This window comes from Pocillopora verrucosa, chromosome 1, assembly GCF_036669915.1.
Source record: "Pocillopora verrucosa isolate sample1 chromosome 1, ASM3666991v2, whole genome shotgun sequence".
Classification (NCBI taxonomy): Eukaryota; Metazoa; Cnidaria; class Anthozoa; order Scleractinia; family Pocilloporidae; genus Pocillopora; species Pocillopora verrucosa.
The window spans coordinates 3,800,618-3,823,596 of record NC_089312.1 but is presented as its reverse complement, the minus strand read 5'-3'; the positions used below and the strand labels follow the sequence as shown (position 1 = coordinate 3,823,596).

The 22,979-nt window shown below is 38.9% G+C and overlaps 4 protein-coding genes across 4 annotated transcripts; 2 read left to right on the top strand and 2 right to left on the bottom strand.

The window, feature by feature from the left end:
- The first annotated feature begins 297 nt into the window (after positions 1-297).
- On the top strand, positions 298-2,335 carry LOC131800173 (splicing regulatory glutamine/lysine-rich protein 1-like). Its single transcript, XM_059117860.2, has 3 exons — positions 298-501; positions 1,058-1,315; positions 2,201-2,335. Exons 1-3 carry the CDS (start codon positions 298-300, stop codon positions 2,333-2,335), a joined length of 597 nt encoding a protein of 198 aa, XP_058973843.2.
- Positions 2,336-3,304: 969 nt separating this feature from the next.
- On the bottom strand, positions 3,305-4,312 carry LOC131773612 (uncharacterized protein KIAA1958-like). The gene has a single exon (XM_059089554.2). It carries the CDS (start codon positions 4,310-4,312, stop codon positions 3,305-3,307), a length of 1,008 nt encoding a protein of 335 aa, XP_058945537.2.
- A 1,677-nt stretch (positions 4,313-5,989) lies between these two features.
- On the bottom strand, positions 5,990-12,764 carry LOC131800159 (sideroflexin-5). Its single transcript, XM_059117841.2, has 14 exons — positions 12,684-12,764; positions 12,476-12,544; positions 11,943-12,020; positions 10,863-10,889; positions 10,290-10,344; positions 10,154-10,179; positions 9,972-10,025; positions 9,167-9,223; positions 8,975-9,040; positions 8,660-8,750; positions 8,269-8,384; positions 8,007-8,092; positions 7,452-7,569; positions 5,990-6,375 (listed from the first exon to the last, which is right to left on the bottom strand). The coding sequence occupies exons 1-14, from the start codon at positions 12,747-12,749 to the stop codon at positions 6,298-6,300; spliced, it is 987 nt and encodes a 328-aa protein (XP_058973824.2). The 5' UTR covers positions 12,750-12,764; the 3' UTR covers positions 5,990-6,297.
- A 999-nt stretch (positions 12,765-13,763) lies between these two features.
- On the top strand, positions 13,764-14,909 carry LOC136277937 (endoplasmic reticulum membrane adapter protein XK-like). The gene has a single exon (XM_066160859.1). It carries the CDS (start codon positions 13,764-13,766, stop codon positions 14,907-14,909), a length of 1,146 nt encoding a protein of 381 aa, XP_066016956.1.
- Positions 14,910-22,979: the final 8,070 nt, after the last annotated feature.

Here is a 22,979-nt window from a genome sequence, read left to right as displayed (position 1 = left end):
ATAAATGAAGCATTAGGCGAAATGCAATTAAACGAAAATAAATCCGGATTAAATTTTTCAAATCTTCAAATTTCGCACATAACTGCCCCAAAGGTTGTGTGATTTCGTTCAACAAGTTTCATGTGCATTGAGGTGTGCCCGCGTAGCGAGGTAAGCGCGCGCAAATCGCGCACAAAAACCGCGCGCTCGAAGCCCATTGTGATGTCGTACGCACGCATTTGAATCATGCGAATGTGCCTGTAACCGACTTGTTTCAAAAAAACGGAACGGTGCTACCAGAACAAACATTCAAATACAATGAGCTACACCCCGAATCACTCCTATCGAGGGAATTATTATTACAACCCGCACTGGGTTCAGGCAAGCGGAGAAAATCCACCATTGCTAGTTTATGGTAACATGGTGGATTTTACTGTGGGACCAGACGGAACACATTACTTTAATCAAGTGCACAATGGCCCATTCACTGCGCCTTCCTCTCAAACTGTCAAGATTGAGCCGGTAAGATACCATTTCACTCGAACGAGATTACAGCAGGTCTAAGGGTGAGATTCGAGTACATCTGTGCTCAGTGCTATATTGTTGTTACGCAAATGTAAAGACTTAAACGGTGGTAACGGTTGCATTTAGAAAGCGAAATCTTCGGTCGTGTGTTTCTCTGCCTGCCGTGTGGATGCTAAATTTATTCATAGAGATTTAGTCGGTTGAATTTCGTCCACTTCCCAACATATGTCCCTCTCGAAAGTGTGTTTGTAACGAAAAGGGAAGGAAGTAAAAACCGCCTAATTCGCTATAAATCGACCCAAAAACCACGCGGAAGACGAACGAACACACGACTCAAGTAAGGTAAATATCTTTTGGATAAATCGCTATCCAACAGATAGGTGTTAACAAAACGTACTGCACTATCCACCGGATAGAGATGAATTCAGACAATAGCGTTATCCACCCTCGAAACAATCGGTACCACCTGACTGTGTTTGAACCTTTTCATGATTTCTTTTATTTATATATTTTTCATGTATCACAAGAATTGATTGAATTTGTCGATTCAAAGGAATCTGATCCAACTGCAAGCGAAGACGCGGTTAAAAGAAAGCCAGGCAAATCTTCCAAGTCTGATGACAAAAAGGCTAGACAGAAAAGAGATAAAGAACAAGGTAAAGAACAAGGTAAAGATGAAAAAAAGTCCCAAGATGCTTCAGGGGAAACTGACTCCTCATCTGATGAAGACATTTGGGCCACCGAAGATGAAGATTGTTATGAAGAAAACGACTCTGACAGCTCTCAAGATGAGTATAACAGGGGTCCTTCGGTAGGTAAAACTAGTAGCAAAAGGCAGCCATCTCCAAGTTTCAAAACAATGCATATTAATTCACCAGCGTGCGATAGTTTTGACGGAGGATCAACCGAGGTAGAGATCGGCATAGGTGGCTAGGAAAAAGGCCAAAGCCCCAGAAGGAGGAGCGGGGAGTACTTCCTACTAATAAGTTGATGAGATGTGTTAATAGGTAGTTCGTATTTTCGCGACTAGATTGGCTATAATTGGGTTGCATTTTCAATAGAATTATTAGAATGGTTTCGCACATTTTCGGAATTTTGGGGGTAAGTAGGGATATAAAAAGGGGAAGATTCGTAATTAAAAAGTTGTTACCGCTGGGATCGTGAAAATAACATTCATCCAAAAGTAAATAAGATGGGGTCTGTAATTGGTCACAGAATATTCTATAGGGGGTTCTGAGAGGCCAGTGGCACATACCTAGCAGATATGATCCTAAGAACCCTACACTTAGTAAAGCATTCTGTTAGAACTTAACTCAGCTCTTTCTCCAACTGAATTGAAAATCAAACATGCAAACGCCTCAAAATCCTTTTTCCGCGCCAAAGTCGCATGCGCAGACGTTATCCAGCTCTGTCGGGTAACCCCGCATGACTCCTGATCTCTCTCGACTAGGAGTCTGACCCATTTAACACAATGCTGGTATGTCTTCCATAAATCGATGATAATTATAGAATAGAGAGCTTATTGACTGAGGGTTGTGGGACCAAAACCGGTCAGAACTGAGAAAGGAAAATACCTTTAAGTAAAAGAGAGGGAAGGAAAGGGGAACAAAAGTCTTCTTTCCTTTGAAAGTGGACGCGTTATTACCTTCATCGCACGTCAATAAAGATCTGAAGCTGTGCTCATTCTTTATTTTAGCGGGATTACTCGAGGGATAGAAGGAGGCGACCTCTTCACAACAGACAAGCTCGCTCTCCCAGATCTCCTCGACGAGAAGTGGACGCACGTTCAACCATCGTGTCCCTGGTGCCGAGGGAGTTTCAATTGAACTGATCATGAATTGATGAAAAATTCTCTACGAGCTTGTTAGCCTTTCACGTTGACGAGGTGACGCGAAATCTTCAGCCGCCGTATTCGGCCTTAAAATAAGTCGCTTTTCAGCTTTGATAAATCGCATATTTCCATTCGAAGCATGCTTTGTTTTCAGTTCATTTGTGTTATTTTTGTTGTAAACACTAAGGAGTTTGAGTGAATTGAATAAACTTTAAAAACAATCGCTCCACAAACTCCGGCTCTTTTGAATCAGATCGTTTTTGGCTTACAAAGACTCTCTCTGGAAACTTGAATCTGTAACCTTCGATTGAGTGTCATGAACCAAGCTTAAACCGAAGTGATCCTAACGGTCAAAGCGAACACAATAGTAGCCCTTTCCAGGGAAATCACAACGTAACATTGCTTCAAACCAGGTAAGCGTGATACCTAGGGAGTTAAAGAAAACCACGACGGTAATAGCAACGAGAACCTCTCTAAACAAAAGATTAAATGAGAAGAACAGTAGCTGTGCACGTGCGTTGTAATAAGTATAGGAAATCGTATGAACGCGAGTGCATTTCGTGATTTATGGGCACGAGTGATGTTTTGAAAGTTCTCAAAATTGCACGAGCCGTAGGCGAGTGCAATTTGAGAACATTCAAAACATCACGAGTGACCATAAATCACGAAATGCACGAGCAGGTTCATACGATTTTTTATTTATTATATTCTCGACAAAATTACTCCATCGCGCTACTCTGCACGCCTTACGTACTACAAAAAACACTTCAATGGGTTCCAAAATGCTCACATGTTTTATTTGAACCAATCAAAAATGTATTTTTTTGACAGGTAAATCAAGCGTGAAGTTCTTGAAAGTTTCTCAGAAAATATTACAAGCCGAACTCAAAAGCTAAATTTCAGTTATTAAAAGCGGCAAGAGTACTTAAGCCCGCTAAACTGTTTTCAAATGTTTGATCTCAATCGGCCTCAGGGAATAACATTCTGACTTGTAGACTTTGGTGAACTGTATTGCCCCTGAATCACGTTAAATGTGACTTGACAGTTTTGAAAGTTGTTCACAGTGAAAGCATGGCCGCTTGTTTTCACCTGTTCACACGTTGAAGTCGTTGCAGGAGAAGACCACATTGGTAGACCAGGAAAACTGCTGGAGGCTGCTGACTGTGGAGCATTGCTGATAATGTTTGAAAGCTGTCGCTGTTCCTTCTCGCTACCTTCATCGTAGTCGTTAAGAGACTTTTCACTTGCGTAGCCGGTCACCTGGATTATCGACTGCCTCTCGACGCTTGCTGCTCTGAGTTTCTTCACAACTGTCTTCCTTGCGGTGTGGTTAGTCAATTTCTTCTTGCTTGTTTCCAGAGCTGTGTTCTTGACGACGCTCTTCATCATATTGTCGATGCTGTTTACGCCGAGCCGCTGCCTCTTGTACCAAACATTTGTTTTGGGATTTTCGATTATGGCAAGGTAAAAAGGACCTTTGTCGCGCAGCTCTTGAGGACGCCTACTAAGGTATTGCTTCAGTAACTCAACAGGACATCTCTGACCGCCAGTAGCGAACATTTTTGGCAGAACACTACGATGTTTTGTGTTCAGTCCTCCCTGCCTCGTCTTTGTAGGATTTTCTTTAAATGTGACGTACTCTGTGCCGCTGTCGTCCACACAAAAACTGAAGTCCTCGACTTCCATTGAATGGTGTTCCTGTCTTCCCCTCAGGCCAAAATGTTGAGTCAAGATCCACCACATCGTCTGGGAAAGAACTCTTGGACTGCAGTCGCCGAGACTTTGTTCACTCCATAGCATTTTTTCTTCTTCAGCTGTCAGTGCGTTCGCGGCGTTGGGTCTCTTGCCTTTTCCTTGTTGACGGAGACACTTCACTTTTCCTTCGAGTACCAACTTCGACTGGTGAAACTCTCGGTCTCGTATAATAGAGTACTTGTAGTCATGCTCTTTTAAATAGCGGTCGAGGGCTGCCAGCATGGATTTTAAACTCTCAGGTTCGTACTCACACCCGTCTTTTGTGCGTATTTCTGTGTAGAAGATTTGCAACATTTTATCGAGTTGTTCGTGCTCGTATTCTTCCATTTTTGGGTTTACTTTTCGTTGAGTCGCCCATGTTTGCCAGACATTTAACCAGGTCTGTGTAGCTTTCAACGTGTTTCTGTTTTTCGCATTTTCTTTAAGTTGCTCAACGATGTTTTGGTTTGACAAAGCAAACCGGCTGTCAGCCATTTTTTTATAATTTGGTGTTCAAATTTGGCGCTTCCCCGGTGTTTCCATGGCAACTTCTCCGTATTGCACTCTATAACCTCTATTGCACTCTATAACCTATTTATGCATTCATCATTGACCAATCAGAAACGCGATATTTTGTTGAGTATATAATAAAGAAATAAAAACGCGCCGAGTGCATTGTTGGGTTATATAAGCGCGTGGGAATTTTTAAGAACACGAGAGAAGTGCGGAAGCACTTCTCTAGTGTTCTTAAAAATTCCAAAGTGCTTATATGACTCAACAATGCTCGAGGAACAAGTTTCTTTTATTTCTTTTATAAAATGTATCGTGAATTGCGCGCGCTCGTACCAATGACGTGAGCTGCGTGCATTATATCTCAACAGTGCACTCGTGTGACGTAAGGCGCGTGCCTTAAGGAAATATAATGAGCTTGTTCTGACCAATCACGGCGTCCTCTACGAAACAACGACGTGAAATGACCAAACTTTGGGTTGTCTGGAGGATGTGAACGATGACGGCTAATATTTTGAATTTCCATGTCTAATTTAACGCTGTGCTCAGTATGCAGTTTTGAGATAGCTTGGACAGCGAGAAACAGAATAATGACTTTAGAGAATCGCGAGATTCGTAGGTAAAATATAAGTTCATTTTTTAACCGACGTTGTCCACGACGTCGTCGTCGTCGTTTCTTAAATTCTATATTCCTAACCTTAACCCTAAACCAAACCCAAATCCTGACCGCTGGAGTATCGTGGGCTCACATTGTTTGAAACAATCATAGTGTAGTAGTGCATTCCTGTTCTAGGCGTTGACTTAGATAAACAGGGTGAAATAGTCAACGGCGTGATAGTAGCAGCAGAGCGAAAACGAGGGAGGTTTGGGTCGAGTCGCGAAGAGAACGGCGTTTATTACCCAACCCGACCCAGATCCAGACCTCCCTCGCTTTTTAACTCCTTCGCTACGCGCTGTTTACTTTCGCGCTTCGTTTGACCCCTGGAAACGGCCGGCACAAAAGGAGGAGCCACGGAGAAAACATAGTAAAACCAAGAGATTTGCCAAAATGCAATCGCTGTAAAACGCGAGACCAAGTCACAGTAGGTTCTAAGTCTTACCCGCAGTCAGCGAAAAAGACATCTGGTTTTTTACACGTCTCATTCTCTAATGACGAGTTGAAGCCGAAAATACTCATTCTTATGACGTTCTATTTAATGATTCAGATCAGGCTCTTGTCTAGGCGCCATCTCTGATTGGTTAACACTTTTGGCAGAAAGAATCGTTACTCAGTGACAACCAATAAAAAGTGTTTCACAGTCGTCTGTAAATTTACGTCATGAGCCTTAGCACAAAACCATCGGATGTTGGATCGGATCTTCAACATCCACTACGTATAGCAAAACCAACACAAATGAATACGTATTGCAAGTTAAATCAGTACTTGGTTCTTTAAAGTTTTTTAATTGACAGTGCGTTTTCCTCGTACAAACCTTTCACATGAAATTCACTTAAAAACCATTTCCTCCCCTTGATTCGTTAACAAATACATTTTACGTGCATAATTCAATTTACTTTCTAAAAATTGGTTACACTGATGCTCTTGGAGCAGATTTTAATAATTTCTACAAACATTTAGATGTGTCAAAAGAATAGGCGTTGATGAAATCATTTTGGTTTTTATATTTTAAATTGAATGACGAAGACATCAGATTGCTTTCAAAGTGTTCACAGTTCTTTCACAGTCCTTTGTTATAGTAAAGCTTTGAATGTGTTGTCTTCTGCTGAATTTCACTCTCCAGTTCAGACGGCAAAACCTGCATAAATAAATAGATAAAATAGCACGCATCGAAACTCAAACAACGTTCGTAATGAATTTTCATATCACAGAGGGAAGCCATATTTTTGTCCGTCCCGTCAATAAAATCCTCCCTTCTTCGGCATTTATGGATTCGCAAGTGGCCCTCTACACATCCTCTTTCCCCTCAAAAAAGAGGTTAAATTTTCTACTGTTTCGAGCAAGGTTGACGAAGAAAAAAAATAAGAGTAAACGTGTGAGGTGATAACCCCGAAAGTTATTGTGGGTAGTTTTTAGGTCACGGTTCCTTGACCTTAGAATTTCAGGGAAATCTGAGGAAACGTCACTAAAGGACGATGCATAGCGGATTTGATGAATTCATTTTTTTATTCACTTACTCAAATTTCTTGATTACCACATACCCAGAATTACCTTTCGAGATTGTTGCACGCACTTTTGTCCTTTTTTCCGACAAACTTTCTCGAAACTGCCGTATATTAAAAATGTGACAGAGGATTTTATCCGTGTTCACAAGATCTGATCTAATCACTCGGATAATTGGCAGAATTCTCGAAAGTTATGCAAACACGACACGCAGAGTGGCTTATTCAACTATCGGGAATAAATATGTCTGGACACGAGAGGATCTTTCTTCTCTTTAGCCTCCTGATCGAGTAAAGAATATTGTAAACCATGTCAATAGCAATATTCGTATTTATTATCCAACTGCACAAAGTAGAGTACAAATAACGCCCGAATAGAGTACAAATATCCTGTGGTATTGTACGGTTATTTGGACAGTTGATTATTTTGTACTTTAAAAAGCCTGTTTAACTAGTCGGCTGCCCGCATTGTGGTTCTCTATCCGCTTTGCTTTTCCGCCTTACAAGAAACGAGCAGAATCACTTGGAAGCAAAAAAAAAAGTAGTCGGATAACAAATACCTAATCAGAAGTTTTGGTGCGTAGTATCGTCGAGTATTTTTACTCGTTGGTATTTTGACTTGCCTTAAGGGCTCGAAAAAATACGGCACAACTCGTTAAAAATACTCAGCGATACTACATACCAAAACGTCTAAAATGATATAGTTTCTCACCTCTGATGTTTGCGGAAACAAAGCAATGGCCAGTGGGAGACCAAAGCCAAACGCTGCCACACAAACTAGCGCTTGGACGGGAAGGTGAAGTTTGGGACGTGATATCATAAATTTAGTCCTGTGTACAAAAGAGCAAATCAACAACTAGTGAGTTTTCGCTAGTTAACCCTTTAGCTCTCGAAGTGATCAACCTGTTATTTCTCCCTATAATATCCATACATTGTCCAGCATACAGGCGGTGAAAATACCTAGACTGATCAAGTAGGAGTCTTTGTTTTGATCTTAGACCCAATTCCCGTAACTTAGTAACAAGGAGTTTGAATGTTAGGCAGTTTGGTCTCAAAAATTACGTGCGTGTTTTTTCTTTTGTTTGTTTATTTGTTTTATTATTATCATTTTAACAGGAAAATCTTAAATTAGGACAATCTTACGGTAAATGCGGAAAACGAAACGAAATATGGCACAAAGAGTGCCTTTTTGTTCAACCAAACAATTCGCAAATTTCTAGTTTCCAAGAGAACGTTGCTCCGACTGAACTTAAATTGCAAATGTTACCTTTCTAAAAGTTGCATAACAAACGGTGGAATAACCAGGACGGGTAAAGGAAGAAGAATTCTAGTTACAGTTGTTTCAAAAACAGCCTGAAAAGAAAAAGAACAAACATTGCTGAAAAATGAAAAAAGAGAAAAAGAAACAGGAAAATTTCACAAACAAGTAACGCGAGCTTTCATAGCTGCGTTAAGCAACCACTAAGTGCAAAGCAGTGCAATCACTGACGGGGATCTTCGCACTAAAGAATGTAATCTTCACGATTTACCTTTCGAGCAGCTATTTTTGACGTTCCCACAACGTTCCCATCTTTGTCTTTTACTTCAATTCCCGTGAAAAGCTCGTGGTTTCGCATTAGTACAACATTACATATGTTTGCAGTTGCTGTAAAGCAATCAGAAAGAAACAAACTCCCAAGAAGTTAAAAGACTGCACAAAACATTCACATTCGAACGCACGCACGAATACGCACGCACGAACACGCAAGTACACGCACACGCACACGCACACGCACACGCACACGCACACGCACACGCACACGCACACGCACACGCACACGCACACGCACACGCACACGCACACGCACACGCACACGCACACGCACACGCACACGCACAAAACTGAACCCGAAAGAAGGAAAAACTGTAAATCTACAATACCTGTGGCTGGATAAGCTACTAATCGTTGAAGTAAAGCTTTCATGGAAGGATTGGAAATCTTTGCTCTTTTAACCAGGGTAGTTAGCCCAAGCTAAAGGGAAAAAAGTCTAACAATGAATAACTCAATAGTTTATACTACTATTACAATATTTTTCTTGACTGAACATTCAGTTGAATCAAAAAAGTCAAAAACTGATTAAGCAATCTGATTTTTCCTGGAGATACTGAGATCTGTATTTTATAGAGAATTTGGGCAAAGCAGGTTTTGCAGCCATGTTTTGATCAGATAATTTTCTAATTCAGAAGCCGACTTACCGCAATTGTAACTGCACTAGTGACAGCACCAAAATAACTCAACAAAAATCTGCTGGTTGGTGTTGGCTTAAGATAAAAGATAAACAGAAAAACAAACCAATTAGTTCCAAAACTTAATGTGCAGTAAATCATTATTCACTCATACATTAAATTACTTTTTCTTAACAATAAAACAATGAAACAACTTCTAACCTTACTTGCATTTCTGTTGGAGTAGTTCACTGCTGCATTGTGACTTTGGTTCATCCACTGAAACAACACACATGCAAACATTGAGTGGGAACCTGAACACCAGAAAAATTGTGGGGAAACTGTGAGGGAAAGCAGGAAGGGGGTGTAGAAGCAACAATTCTAGCTCTTCATGCTACAGACACTGCATTAAGCTCTGGTCAGTTGGGCTACTGCCAGGTTTTAAGATGTCTTTAAAAAAGGTTTAAGTCTGCACTTGAGTCAAGTGGCTCATCTTGCCAGAACTTATTCTAGTTTCCATTGCTGGAAGAGATTGAGAGTATCAAGTCCATTAAAGGTTACCCCCAGCAATTCATCAAGCCTCTTTGACTGTTCACTGGTACCATTTATACTCCTGGGTAGAGAGAGGCACTGGGTAAGAGAAAATTGTCTTGCCTAAAAACACAACACAATGACCCAGTCATGTTTCAAACCCAGACCTTGGAATCCTTAGCCAGACATGCCATTATACCACTATGTCCCTTAATTGTCCTGCCCTTGCTAAAAATAAAATCAACTTTTATAAAACAAGAATTCAAGCAGGAGATCCTCAGATATGAAGCTTTTGCCACAGTAGATCTACATATTATATATTTCCCACTGCATGCATAATGTTGTATATAGTTTATAAATAATATTGGAATTGTAATATAGCATATTTTATTTTATTTTAGCTTATTTTCTCAAAGATATTAATTAGCTCTACAGCTACACTGTGAATTTCAAGCATAAATAAAGTATATGTATGTATGTATGTATGCAAACTCACCTGCCAAAATATAACTGTCCTCAATGATGGTGCAGGTAACAGCATTCCCACAACCTAATGGATTATAATGCATGAATTCAAGAATGAATTTTTTTGGGAAAGATTGGAGAACTTAAATATATCACATTTAGAGTGAGTTCAAAAAACCATTAAAGATGAAATAAATCAACCATACAACTCACTGTAACTGTTCCAAAAGGAACATAACCTGTAAGAGAAAACCAGTAACAGCAGTGATAAGAAAATTGGTTCTGAAAAGATTTAAGCACTTACTCCAACTGTATCATAGAACTTCCCGTAAATTATGCATTTGCTAACCTGACATTCTGAAAGGCATGAACACTTTTTGGCCTGTGTCGGGATGAATGATGGCCTATTGAAGCAACAAGAAAACACTTTGTAATCTAATCAAAGGTCTAAATATTGCCCACCATTACATCCATTTTAAAATACCTGGTGATCCTTGTGATCTGATTGGCTCTCAGCAGTGTGATTTATTCTCAATTCACACTAAACAACCTATCAGAATTCAAGGCTTGTTTAAAGACACCAATCAAATTGCAGGAAGTGAAAGACATAGAACCCATTGAGAGGCAAATTTTTCATCTTTTGTCCCCAAAACTTTTCTTTTTATCCAAAAAACTGGATGAATTTAAAGTTCTTAAAGTTTTACAAAAGCAAAAGTGAGATATTTCCACTGACATAAATCCTGTTTTTGGGCAATTAAATTTTCTGATTTCAAATCAAACTTCCACTGTGCACTTGTTCAAATTTGGAAATCTGTGTATGATTTCAGACCAAATTGCACCCCACTTAGTTCAATTACCTTCAAAAATAATATCCACTAACCCTTTGCCATATAATTTTATAAACATCTTAAAACACATTTACCTCCTTGATTTTTCTTGCCTCCCACAGCTTGTTTTATCAGCAAAAAAAGAAAACATTAAATCATCAATTAACCAGGAATATTTAACCTTAAAAACTAATTGTAACCTTTCAGCCTAAACTTATTAACCCACATCTTCTCATTAATGCAGATACCATGCAGTCTTAATTAGGAGCAGAGCCAAACTCAAAGGGCCTGTTATTTAAACAAAGTTTAGCCCTTGTATAACAAAACCACATTCTAAGCCATATTCAATTTAGCCAAACCTTTCATCTGAACAATTACTTTTGTGCACAGTGTCAAGAGGGCCTAAAGCTAGTTGTGGAGGGACAAATTTTTAATTATATCAACCCACTTATAGAGAATCATTAAGCCCACTACTTGCAAAAAACTGTGGTTTGGATTAGAACTCATGTAAATAACCAGCCCAAAAAAATCAGTGACATATGAAAAACAGACTAACTAACCAACTAGCCATCCTGGTTAGTTGGTATCCCTGTGATGCAATTATTTGCCTTGCAATTTACACTCACAATAGCGATGATCAATGTGAATTTATTCATCCATATAAAGCCAATAAGATTGAGAATTCATTTGGAGGCCTATCTGCTGCATGCCTGAGTTAGAATTCCACATTTCTTTTTTTACAGTCACAGCAATGGGACGTGAGCACATTACCACAGCATTAGATATCCCCGCACCTGCAGCAGCACAGTGATACCAACTCACAGTGACTGCATTTAATTGGGCTCTAGTGATGTGATAAAGTTCATCTCAGTTTCCACACTATAAAGCAACCAGGGTTATTACCATTTCCACCTGAATTCAATTCTAGTCCACCCCAAGGTTACCCCTTGACATTTCATCAGGCCTCCCAAACAAGTCACTAGTACCCATTTATACCCTGGGTAGAGACAGACACTGTGAAAATAAAGAGTTTTGCCCAAGAACACAACACAATGACCCAGACAGGCTTTAGACCCCATACTTCATGACCTTGAGTCCAGTGCACTAACCATAAAGCCAACACATCCCCCACACACCATCACGACATTTCATTTCTACCAACTGACATCAGTTACCTTCCGATCCCCTGTTCCTTGAGGTAGGGTTCCATTTTCAAATTGTTTCAAAAGCTGTATGGAGTCTTGAAGCTTTTTCTAAAATACAAACAAGCTCATGATCAAAGAATGACAGAGAGGGTTCTGATAATTATATGCAGGCTGTATAAAGAGCTAATTATTTTGCTTATTAAATAAATTACTAAACTGACTACAATCATGATCGATTTTAGATCTATAATTGCTTTCTAATCTATCTGTAACGCTAAAACAAAGGGGTATGTTTCTTTAGAAACAGTGGTGTTGCGACGGTAGCTGATTATGTAAATAGGCCACCGTAGAGAGATAAGAAAAAAAAATTACGTTTCGAACGTAAGCGCTTTTGCAGAGCGAATCCGCTCTGACCGAGGGGTAATGCTCGAAACGTCAGCTTTTTTACCTCTCTACGGAGGCCAATTTACATTAAGATAGTCAACTCAGTTGATCTTCACTATACCTGCAACGCTTCACGGCATTTAGAATTTTAGCAAGTTATTAACATGTAATAAACAGACCTCGCTGACAAACAAGGTTCTAGGATCTGTGACATCAAGGCAACGCTTCAATCGTCCCAAATAGGTTTTCTAAGAGAATGGAGACATCAATTTGAGAGTGCATTATTGCAGAGAAATACCTAATTACTGATCAAATTCCACCAAAACATCGAGCGATCTTAAAATGAAAGCTATTGGGATTTTCTCAATTTGACAAAATTATACTTACTTGATCAAATCGCGGTTCACTCAAGGAAAATTTTGGGTAACCAAAAGATGGAACCGTATCCGCCATTTTGTGGTTGTTTGCAGGCTCACTTTATTATCTGGAACTACATTTTGGACTGGATTTGAGACTTGGGACTTGGGACTCCTCCTTGGATGACAACTGCGCAGACAAAAGCCATGGCAACTATTTTGGAATCCACGTGCATCCTGGAAGTAAAACTGCTGAACTATTGGAAGGAGTAGGCAAGGCAAAATGATAAAAGCTACTACCACAGCGAACACATTTAGTGATCAGTGAGGAAAAATTCTACCGCCATTAGAATATTGATAATTATGTCAGCAGGGCTCAAAACTCTTACCAGAAAGTACGGGAAAACGCTAGATCACTTTATGGTCTCATGAAATCCCAGTAGGTAAAACTGCATGAGTTACCTCTGTGCAATAGTTCACAGGACTTTGCTGATCTATACGAAACCTTATCCGAGTGTTCTTTGAGTAGGAGTTTTTAAGTTGCGAGGCAGCCATTCTTTGAGGCAGACAAATAAATTATTAACGAGTCAGTTTTGTTAGAATATTTTATGAAAATAGTGTAAATATTTTAATGCTAAAGAATCTTCGTGATAATTTTATTCTTTATCACATATCAAAATTGGTGAGCACACAGTTTTCGCCCGTTAGAAATTTCACGCATTACTTCGCGAAAAAATAACATGATATTACTTCAAACTGACTTGAAGTAGCTCCTAGCTTTGACTGAGTCAGCTTATTCTCACAACAAAATAAGTTTTTGTAGAAGAGAAAACGAAAACTTCGAGAAATTCTCTTACAAAAACTCGTTCAAACAACTAGTTATGTTGCAAATACCATCACCGAATAAATGCTAGAGACAGACATTATCTTTTGTTTTGCTTTCTGTCTGTGTTGGGTAGCACAGCACATTAACATTAATTATTCATGCATTATTGAGCTTACAGATCGAGGAGAATCATTTTATACAAAGTGAGAACTTAACTAAAGGAAAAGTTTTGTACACTCAAGAAGTTGTGAGTGACAAAAAGACAAAAAGTGGAAAGTTCTCAAAATGGGTGTGCTTACAAGAAAACTGAGGTGGTACAGCATAATCCTTTATCTCGTGGGAAGCATTATAAGCTTGGTTGATCCGGTTACAGATATATTAACAGTATCGAAGTTTTACCAAGCTGGTCACAAGACGTGGTTTGGTGTGGGGCTTCTTTTCATAATTCTACCGTGTCTGCTTCTTCCAATGGTTCAGTTATTCTACTCTGCCTCTCCTCAGTCTTGCTACCTACTTTACAGCCACGAAATTGGAAAAATACGTCAGCTTTCGTTTTTGTGCAGCTGTCATCCCTTCTCCGCCGCTTGGGCAAACTTTCAAGTACTTATCCTTTGCTTGAAGAACTTTGAGAAACTTTGGAGGGGCGAAGGAATCGATTCCGTCGACCCTGCTCCTGAATCGAACGATGATGTAGCTACTGAGGATGAAGCTACTGAGGACAAAGAAGAAAAACAAGTGGTGTTTAGCAAAGTAGCTTCGTACGTTGAAGCGTCAGTGGAATCTGCGCCCCAGTTTATCATACAACTGTACGCCATGGTAGTTCAAAAAGAACCGATCGGCACAATTCAAATAATTTCGCTTCTGAGTTCTTTCACGAGCATAGTGGTGGCATTTACTATCAGCGAAGGATTGTTTTATGATAAAAAAGGCTTGTTCGAGCTGCTAAACCTAAAAAAAAAAATTTCAACATCCTTGCTAAACGTATTTTTCTTGAGTAGCCGACTCTTTGCAATTACATTCTTTACTGTCAGCTACCGTTGGTGGATTCTGAGTGTTTTCGTTCTTCGTTTTTCCTTTATAGCGTCACTTGCTGCCGTTCAGGATGACAGTTGCCTCACGAAGCTGCGGGAATTGCAAGCCATCATGATAATGTTCTTCTCCGTCTACTGGCTGAAGGACGCAACATTCTCGGATTGGTTTGTGACTATGAACCTCGGCGAAGAGCCCCGCGAACGTTTCATGAAAATACGCTTCTTCTCGAAGATTTCGTTTGTGGTAACAAACGTGGTGATGATATTGCTCTACTTTTTCAGCTCCTACTCCCACAACACTTGGTATGCAATACCTGTTACCGTTTACGTTTGCCTATGGAATGGCTTTAGTGCACTAAGAATAATATATAAGTGCTCACGATATTTCTTTTTCGAATAATAAGGGAACTGAAAGAACTGTAGGGAATGAGGAAGACCATAGTTAAGAAAGTGTTTTATGTCTCTGAATTTTATTTCTTATAGCTTGTTTTGTTGTTTTAGAAATCTTTACAAATGATGCAATTCCGTTATTTAGTCTAGTCCATCATCCCTACATCCTAAATTTGTCATTATATTTTTTTGCAAAATCAGTTTACTTTCAAGGTTTAGGGGAAACTGAGGAATGAATTAATGAGCTTTACCACTTTGCAGGCAAGGAATTACTGAATATGTGTTACTGAGATTTCAAAAAATTAGCCGAATTTAATTTTAAACTGGGAGTATCGAACGATTTCTAGATTGCTGAATATATAATAGTGGAAGATACTTCAGCATCGTTGCATGTACAAGCACAAGTACACCGAGTACGATAGGACGGAATATTATTATACCTTCTTTGGAAGTGGGTCAAACTGCGATTGATTTATACTGAGTCCAGTCCATTTGAATGGGAAAAAGAGGATTAACTTAAAAGAAAACGCAGTTGCTTTGGTTGTTTTGCGATTAACAACAGGCTTATTTTCATAGTCATAAACAATAGCTTAAGCTTCTGAATTTACAGTTCTCGTTTAAAAAAATAAAAGTGAGTTGTACTTCGCTGATAATTTTCCAGCACAGAAAACATGGTGAGACCCATGAGCGCTGATATGCATTCTTGTATTTTAGTCCTAAAATTTTCTGTTTAGCATGAGACCTACTAAGGACTGGAGTTAATCTGAACTTCGGTGATCAATTTTTTATTTTCTGTGTGTAGGAGATTTTGAATCTATAAACATTGCATGCTAAAACGTGGTATGAAGAATGAATTCGTAGAAATCTTTATAAAGACTTAGAAGTTTCGACTGTGAATTCGAGCCACATTATTAAAAAATATTCTACTGAGATAGATAATCTTTCTGTGCACTTAATATCCATCTTAAACCGAAAAAAATGTACTGTACTTAACCATTAATCTTACTTAATTTGATTTACACGTTTACATGTACAGTTAACTTTAATGCATAAAGGGGGTAAGTTTCTAAAAAAAACTGTGACGCTGCGTCTGTGGGAGAGTAAAACAGATAATTTAGTGTTAACAACTGAGTTGAAAACGTAAATTGACCACCTTAGAGAATTTAAAGACTGACGTTTCGAGCGTCAGCAATTCGTCAGAGCGATTGCAGACTAGTTATCAGAAGGAAGTTTAATTGATAAACGAAACTGGACATTAAATGCATCAAGCTCAATTTGATATGTAAGCTTCGTTGTCTTCCATAGGCTCGTCCGTCATATTCTGTTTTTATCATCAACCAAAACTGGACAACAATGAAGTATATTTTGAACAGCTACAAGCTTCCGAAAACACCATGTAAAGAAGCCAGGTTCGAGAGCTGAGTTTTTCTTTTTTGGAACGCAAACTCATTTTTTACCAAAATAGTGAATTATCTCATATACCCAGGATATTCCATTGCGATTGGTAACCATTAATATGTCAGATTGGAAAACTGCATAACTTTCCTGTTACGAAACTTTCCAGTCCTGTTTTAGAGTGGATTGATTCGACCTGTCAGATGGTTTTTGAGCGCTTAATGAAAACACAGATCGCGAAAGCAAGCTTCAGGCAAAGTGATGTTGATGTTGATGTGTAAAAATCGCACCAGTTCTAATGCACAGATTAATTCGAAGCTTCAGCATCCTCTCCTCGGGCAACCCACAGGCATTTGACTGTCGTCCGTGCCCGGGGAGGGGAAACGGAACCTTGCCTGGGTGGGGTGGGGCATTTTCACCGAAATGTCAAGTCTCAGCTCTAGCGTAGTACACTTGTTAAAGGTAGAGAGTCAGCTTTCGTGAGCGAAAGGCTTAGAAAGACAATTTTTACATCGTAGTATGATGCTTGCAAGCGAAACCCAACAGCACCCTTAAAAGCTAATACTTGACTTTGCTAAACTCTACAAAATTCGTACGCGTTGATCACACAAAGAATCGTTCAATATTGAGTGGGGCATCTGAACGCAGTTTTGGCCCGTGGGATAGGAAGTTGAAATGCCAAGGGGGGCGGGGGTTGTTGAAGCCGGTTGTGTCCTTGTGTACCGGTACACAAAGGAACGAAACATTAACGAACTGCGTCACAACTCCATGTATGGATATGAAAACAAAAGGATTCCCCCGTGTACCTGTACACCAGGACAGCCCCTTGAAGCCTCAAAATGATCGACGCAAAAGCTGGACGCTTCATCTGAAATGTGTTTTATCCACTTATCCCAAACATCGAACGTTACTATTAAACTTCAGGAGAGAATTTTAGCCCTGGGCTCCTGTCAGAATCTATAACGGCATTATAAAAAAGAAATGAGAGGTATTCTTATAGGGACTTCTTTGGCTCTCCATTTTACATAACTTTCTCTAATTTTCCTCACCTCCTCGTATGTAGATGAGGCTATGTAGATGCGGAGAATGTACTTTATTGCTTATGTAAGAACATCCCTCTTACATACTGTAATTCGAAACACAGAAAGCATAACGTCAAATCTTGTTTACACGCTTTATGACAAAAGAGAGCGCATGCACTTCATTGAATATTCGAAACTTTTCCTCACAGAATTCCACTCGGGGTATATGGTATCTATTGTTCCATAAATTCTTTTTCCTCAGAATCATGGAAATAGGAATTGAAGCGCTTTACGGCGTTGAAGAGTGCTATTCAAATTTTTGCTAGATAGATTTATTTGGTTAGTGTCTTCTATTTCACTGCCCCAATACCCAAGGAGCATGACTTTGATTTAAATTTGAAAGTCGGTCACCTTTAAAATAACCTTTAGAAAACTGTCATATTTTAAACCAAACGATAGCAAAGTTTTAAGTTTTTAGCACAATCCATAATTCAGAGCTTTGGTTGCACAACTTTTCATAAAGAGATCTCTATAGAAAATGCAAGTTTTACAGTTCCTTTAGCAATTTACAATGTATTAAACCAGATCGTGATGGAATTTTGGTAGTGATCTTTTGCACGTGTCACATATGCCAAGGTGAGGTATTTGCAGCACGATAATAAAAGCAAACTTCCATTGGCCACGATGTTTGTGTTACGACACACTTAAAGGATCAATCTCGGTCCTACGTGAAATTAGCCACGATAGATTAAACATGTAAACAAGATACCGAGATAACAGTAAATACTAATGAGATGTCATGAGTGTTGATTTACAAAAGGTCACGATCGAGGTTAAAGCGAAGCAGAGCGGCAGATACTTTCTTGATCACTGATCTGCTGATACGTGGTAAAAAAATCTTCAGGTTTGTTTGCCTTCAGACTCCTGCACGCTCATGCAATTGACCTTGGACAATTTTTCACCTTGGGACGCGGAATGTCCTAAGGCTAGCGCTGCTTTTCAAGGATGACAGGTTTTATCTCATTTTATTAGTTAGATTAGCCAAGTAGAATTAGATGTTGTACTTTTAAATTATACTGAAGGAATTTTTTACCGTGCAAAAATAAATTTATCAGTCAATAGACTAATCAATAGGCGGAAGGAGATGTCTGCAGGAGGTGCTAGCCCCACGTTTCGGTAAGGGAATTTCTAGAAATCGTTGCATAAAACTTACAATTTTCGTCGCGAATTTATGCACTAATCATTTTATTAGCAACGCACTTCACGTCTTCATTTCAAAACATCTTGTACCATTTTATTTTAAGCAATGCCATCTTATCTATTGTCACAAACTGCGTGATTAAGGACACACTGAGTGCTGTAAGGTCAGAGAAGAATTTTGCTGATGACGAAGAAGTTCGCAAAAAGTCATTTTAGAGAGTTGAAGTCGGGGAATGGAATTGGTAAAATTAAAGGTGCCACCCCTCCTTTCCGCTTTTAAAACGCTCCGCTACCTTCGTACGAGTATAAAGGACAAAATGGTGTCGATTGCTGTTGAAAAGTTCACTGAGGTGACTTCAACTGTTAAACAAATTATTGAAGTTTACCCCTCGCTCAAGCTTCAAAGTTCAACCAGTTCTAGATCAAAACAAAAAATAGAAACGATTTCTGGATTCATTTGTCCTTTATAACAACTTTGAAGACCTTTGAAGTTACCTGCAGGGAGTTAGTTACGTTGACCGACACTAGGTTTTCATAACTCATATTATTAGGGTGCTAAGTTTCTTGTGCTATACACCACAAAACAACGATCCCCCCCACCCGTCCCCAGTCTTCTTCTCTTTCTCGTTGCTGGAATTGTGGCGGGTTTTAGCCTTTGCGTAAGTTCCCGTTAACCCTTTCACTCCCAAGATCTCATTTGAAATTCTCACTACTGTCTGCTATGCAATTCTCTTGATGTTCCTTTGGAGAATTTTGTAATAGATCCCCTAATTGAAATTTTGGTCTTTTCTCATTACTTGCCTCCTTGATATTGTATCAATACTGAAAGGAGAAATACTCTCTTGGTCACTCACAGGAGTTAAAGGGTTTATTTGGATCGGTGACGAACGAAGTGAAGGGTTTTACTTTTCAGTGTTTATATTACGACTCTGATGTTTTTCACAATGATCCCGTCCTATCTTAGCAAAATCTCCAGAATCTTTCTGCCATTTTCTTTTTAAGTACTCTTGATTCTTTGAATCAAAGAAGCTTCGTAGGATCTTAGCGGAGCAATTGTGGAAAATTTCCCCAAAAAATTTTTAACAGCCGTTAATTAAGCAAATTTTGTTTTGTCTAATTAAGATTGAATTAGACCAAATATGGAGCACATTACTTAGTTAAGGGCTCCTGAACAAATGTAATTTACTAAGCGGATTGTTCGATTTAAAGCTCCTACAAGATTTCTTATTACAAAAAGCTATCTCGCAATGGCTTTTTAATAAAATTTTATTAATCTCGTTGGCCGTTTGTCAAATCCATACGTGAATCGATCTCTCTAATTGAATATCAACCAACGTCTATTGAATATCACCAACTTTTGACGCCGGTGCTCGCAGTATGGAAGTCGGTGTTAATGAAGACCAAAAGAAAAATATTTCGAGAACTGACTAAGCAATAGGAACCGAATCCACGCCTACAAATACCAGAGCTATTCCCGACGACGCATTAAAAAACGACCGCGCCGGCGGCGCCGACGATGTTGAATTGATGTCAAAAAGTTGTCAGCTTGCGTTAAATCTTAGGAATTTTCGTTTTTCGAAAATTTGGGGGATCAAAGATTGTCGTGAATTTATTCCGGATTGACGTGAGGGAAATGCGTTGTAAAGTAATTTCTGCGTAATATTTTAATACCCAGTTCCAGCCCTGCCTCCCCGCCCAAGGCCGTGATGCCGACAATCACTTGGATTTATTGTCTTGCATTTTCCATAAAGCATACTAAAGTTAAAAAACAGAATTTCTTAAATAATCATAACCCTAACAAGGATTCTGTTTCAATGTAGAGGTACCTTGAATTAAGTTTCTATCTTTCCACATCGCTCGTTTGAGCGCCAAGATAAATTTTGCGCCACCAGGTAGCAGGAATTCTAAAAATTTGGCAATAGATGCATAACAACGTGAAAAATGTCCAATAAAGGAGGTAACTCTGCTCACATTGTAAGCTTATTGAAGCAATAACTGAGACCATAACAAGATAGCTGGCCTCGTAGAAATTCTGCATTTACTAAAAATGACCCAACCACGGGGTGCAGAAGACCTCTTTGTAATCTAACCTCGCCCGATGACCTGTTGTCCAAGATATTCAATCGATGTCGTGGTACAATTTCTAAATATCACCCCTCTTTTTGCCTTTTAATTAACAACGAACATGGCTCAAGATGGACTGATATAGTTTTGTTCAAGGAAAAGAAGCCATTTAAATTTGGGGCAAAAATTCACGCGTACTTTTCTCGGCGTGACTTGTCGTGAGCACGATAACAGTACTTTTGTAATTACATTGCAAATTGAAGTGACTTGAAAACAACTCCGCGTGGTTCCCTTTGTATGAACAAAACGTTAATTATACGTTTCCGGCGTTGAAGACTCGGGGGTGTTAATCCGAATTTCCCTTTGGGAACTGATACAAAACAAAAAGAACTATCCGCAGATCGTGCTGAAATAATAAAACTTAATAGTAGTTTTTTTTTTCACATGATTACATATAATCAATAGTTAGATTTCATAGTTGATTTCTTCAACCAACTTATAGTTATTCTTGTGGAATTAAACACCTCCTAGATTATTTTTACAGGCTAATAATGGTTGATTTTCAATAGGACTTTCACACGCCATTCCATGCACGCAATGTCTTAACCACAAACCGTTATTTTTTGTCTTGTGTTTTTTAGTCGCATGAGATAATAAACGATGCACTCGAAACTACCAACGTTGCATATTTTTCACGACATGCCTGAGCAAGTCTTGCGAGGCTGACAGATAATATTGATTAGCCTACGCTGTTTAGAATCAATAATTTAGATTCATTAACCTTGGCATTAAGCGCAATACGTAGAGCTTTTCGAGGGCTCGAAATTACGAAATAAAACCGCTTTGTTCAATATAACTAAATTATTCATTCGATAAAATTCAGACACGGGCACTCTCTATGACTCACCAGGGTGTAATTCGCTGCTTAATTGGTACAAAGTTGCCTTATGTATACGAATCTTCCAGAGAGCTCATAGTTAAAATTAAACGTTCTGAAACATTCATTAAATGCATGGATGGGTAAACCTTTGGACCAATTATCGAATAACATTTACTTTCGATTTAGTGGGAAAACTCCCTTCAATTACCACAGTTTCGCTTCGTTAGCATTTTCCAAATAAACAAAAAAATTTCCTGAAACTCATGATAACAACATGACCAATTTTTTATAAAACCGCAGGTTTCCATGGTTGAAATTCTTGATTGAGGCATATCCGAGATCGAAAAAATTGAAATAGTGCCGTCAAATTGCAGTCAAAAGAGGCCGCCCTTGAAATATACTTTGAAAGTGAAAACCGAAAACAAACGTAACAGCTAAACAAAGACATCTTCAATTGGTCCCATTGTGTCTAGCTTCGACAACATTCAACGGAAATCTAAACCTAGCAGATTAACATATACTTCTTAAGATGCCTTAATATTTCCTGAGATCAGAGCAACTCGGTTTATCTTGGGGTTCTGTGTGGCATTGTATGATAAAGAGAGGACGGCTTTGTTAAATTTAATTTTACAAATAATTTAAGTATGGGATCAAACTGTTTAACAATCAAACGCATTTTATGGAACAGTTCGTGCGATGCGTATTTGCAATTAAAACTTCCTCCAGGAATATTACGACGAACGATTGTCCCTATCGAGTAATCCACTACTCCGTTTCCAAAATTTCGTTCCTTTTCTGTCATTCTTACTCTTAGAAATAAAATTATTTTCATAGGGGTAGCTGTTCTACTATTATTTCAAAGAAAGTCTGAAAATTGCTGTGTTCGTTGAACACCGTTCAAAATTATTGACTTCGAAAAATTCCATCCACTAACGTTATATTGCGTGACATAAACGAACTGCGGCTGGGACCTTTCACACGGCAAACTCGTAAAGCTATCTGCTCCTCAAACACCACACTTTTCTTTCATTTGGGTTCAGTTTCGCCTCACTTTATAGTGTATTTGAGGTAACGACAAGATAAGAAAGCGCAACGTGGGACTAAAGCTTGAGACATGACCGCATCAAATCATGCTCAATATTGTGTCTATTTACATTGTTAACGTAAGAGAATAAAGCTTTTGATCCAGCTTACAAATTGAGTTATTTGTTGTTTAATACTGTAAGCGGTTAAAGCTCTTCTTAGCTGGACTCGACTCTGAAAGTACAGCTACTTATAACGGTATTACTTTCGATTTTCTGAACTTTGGTCAGTTTTATAAGTTTGTTTATGTCCTTCTCACTACATGACATTGTACACTCTTTGGAAAGGAATTCATGCAAAATTATTTCAGTTGTAGCGCGTGTGAATGTTGTGTTTTAGGGAGAAACACAAGAAAGCGGAAATTTCAAATTAAAAAAAAAGACAAAGAAAATTGGAAGCAAAGGTGATTTCATGTTTCTTCAGGAAACGAAATCTA

Bases quoted from the DNA above. Each gene is read 5' to 3' on its own strand.
- LOC131800173 (XM_059117860.2), top strand. From the start codon at position 298: ATGAGCTACACCCCGAATCACTCCTATCGAGGGAATTATTATTACAAC. The intron at 502-1,057 runs GTAAGATACCAT...GTCGATTCAAAG, and splicing joins AAACTGTCAAGATTGAGCCG to GAATCTGATCCAACTGCAAG. The intron at 1,316-2,200 runs GTAGGTAAAACT...TCTTTATTTTAG, and splicing joins AGTATAACAGGGGTCCTTCG to CGGGATTACTCGAGGGATAG.
- LOC131773612 (XM_059089554.2), bottom strand. From the start codon at position 4,312: ATGCTGGCAGCCCTCGACCGCTATTTAAAAGAGCATGACTACAAGTAC.
- LOC131800159 (XM_059117841.2), bottom strand. From the start codon at position 12,749: ATGGCGGATACGGTTCCATCTTTTGGTTACCCAAAATTTTCCTTGAGT. The intron at 10,026-10,153 runs GTGAGTTGTATG...ATAATCCATTAG, and splicing joins TTCCTTTTGGAACAGTTACA to GTTGTGGGAATGCTGTTACC. The intron at 8,385-8,659 runs GTATTGTAGATT...ATTGCTTTACAG, and splicing joins AGTAGCTTATCCAGCCACAG to CAACTGCAAACATATGTAAT.
- LOC136277937 (XM_066160859.1), top strand. From the start codon at position 13,764: ATGGGTGTGCTTACAAGAAAACTGAGGTGGTACAGCATAATCCTTTAT.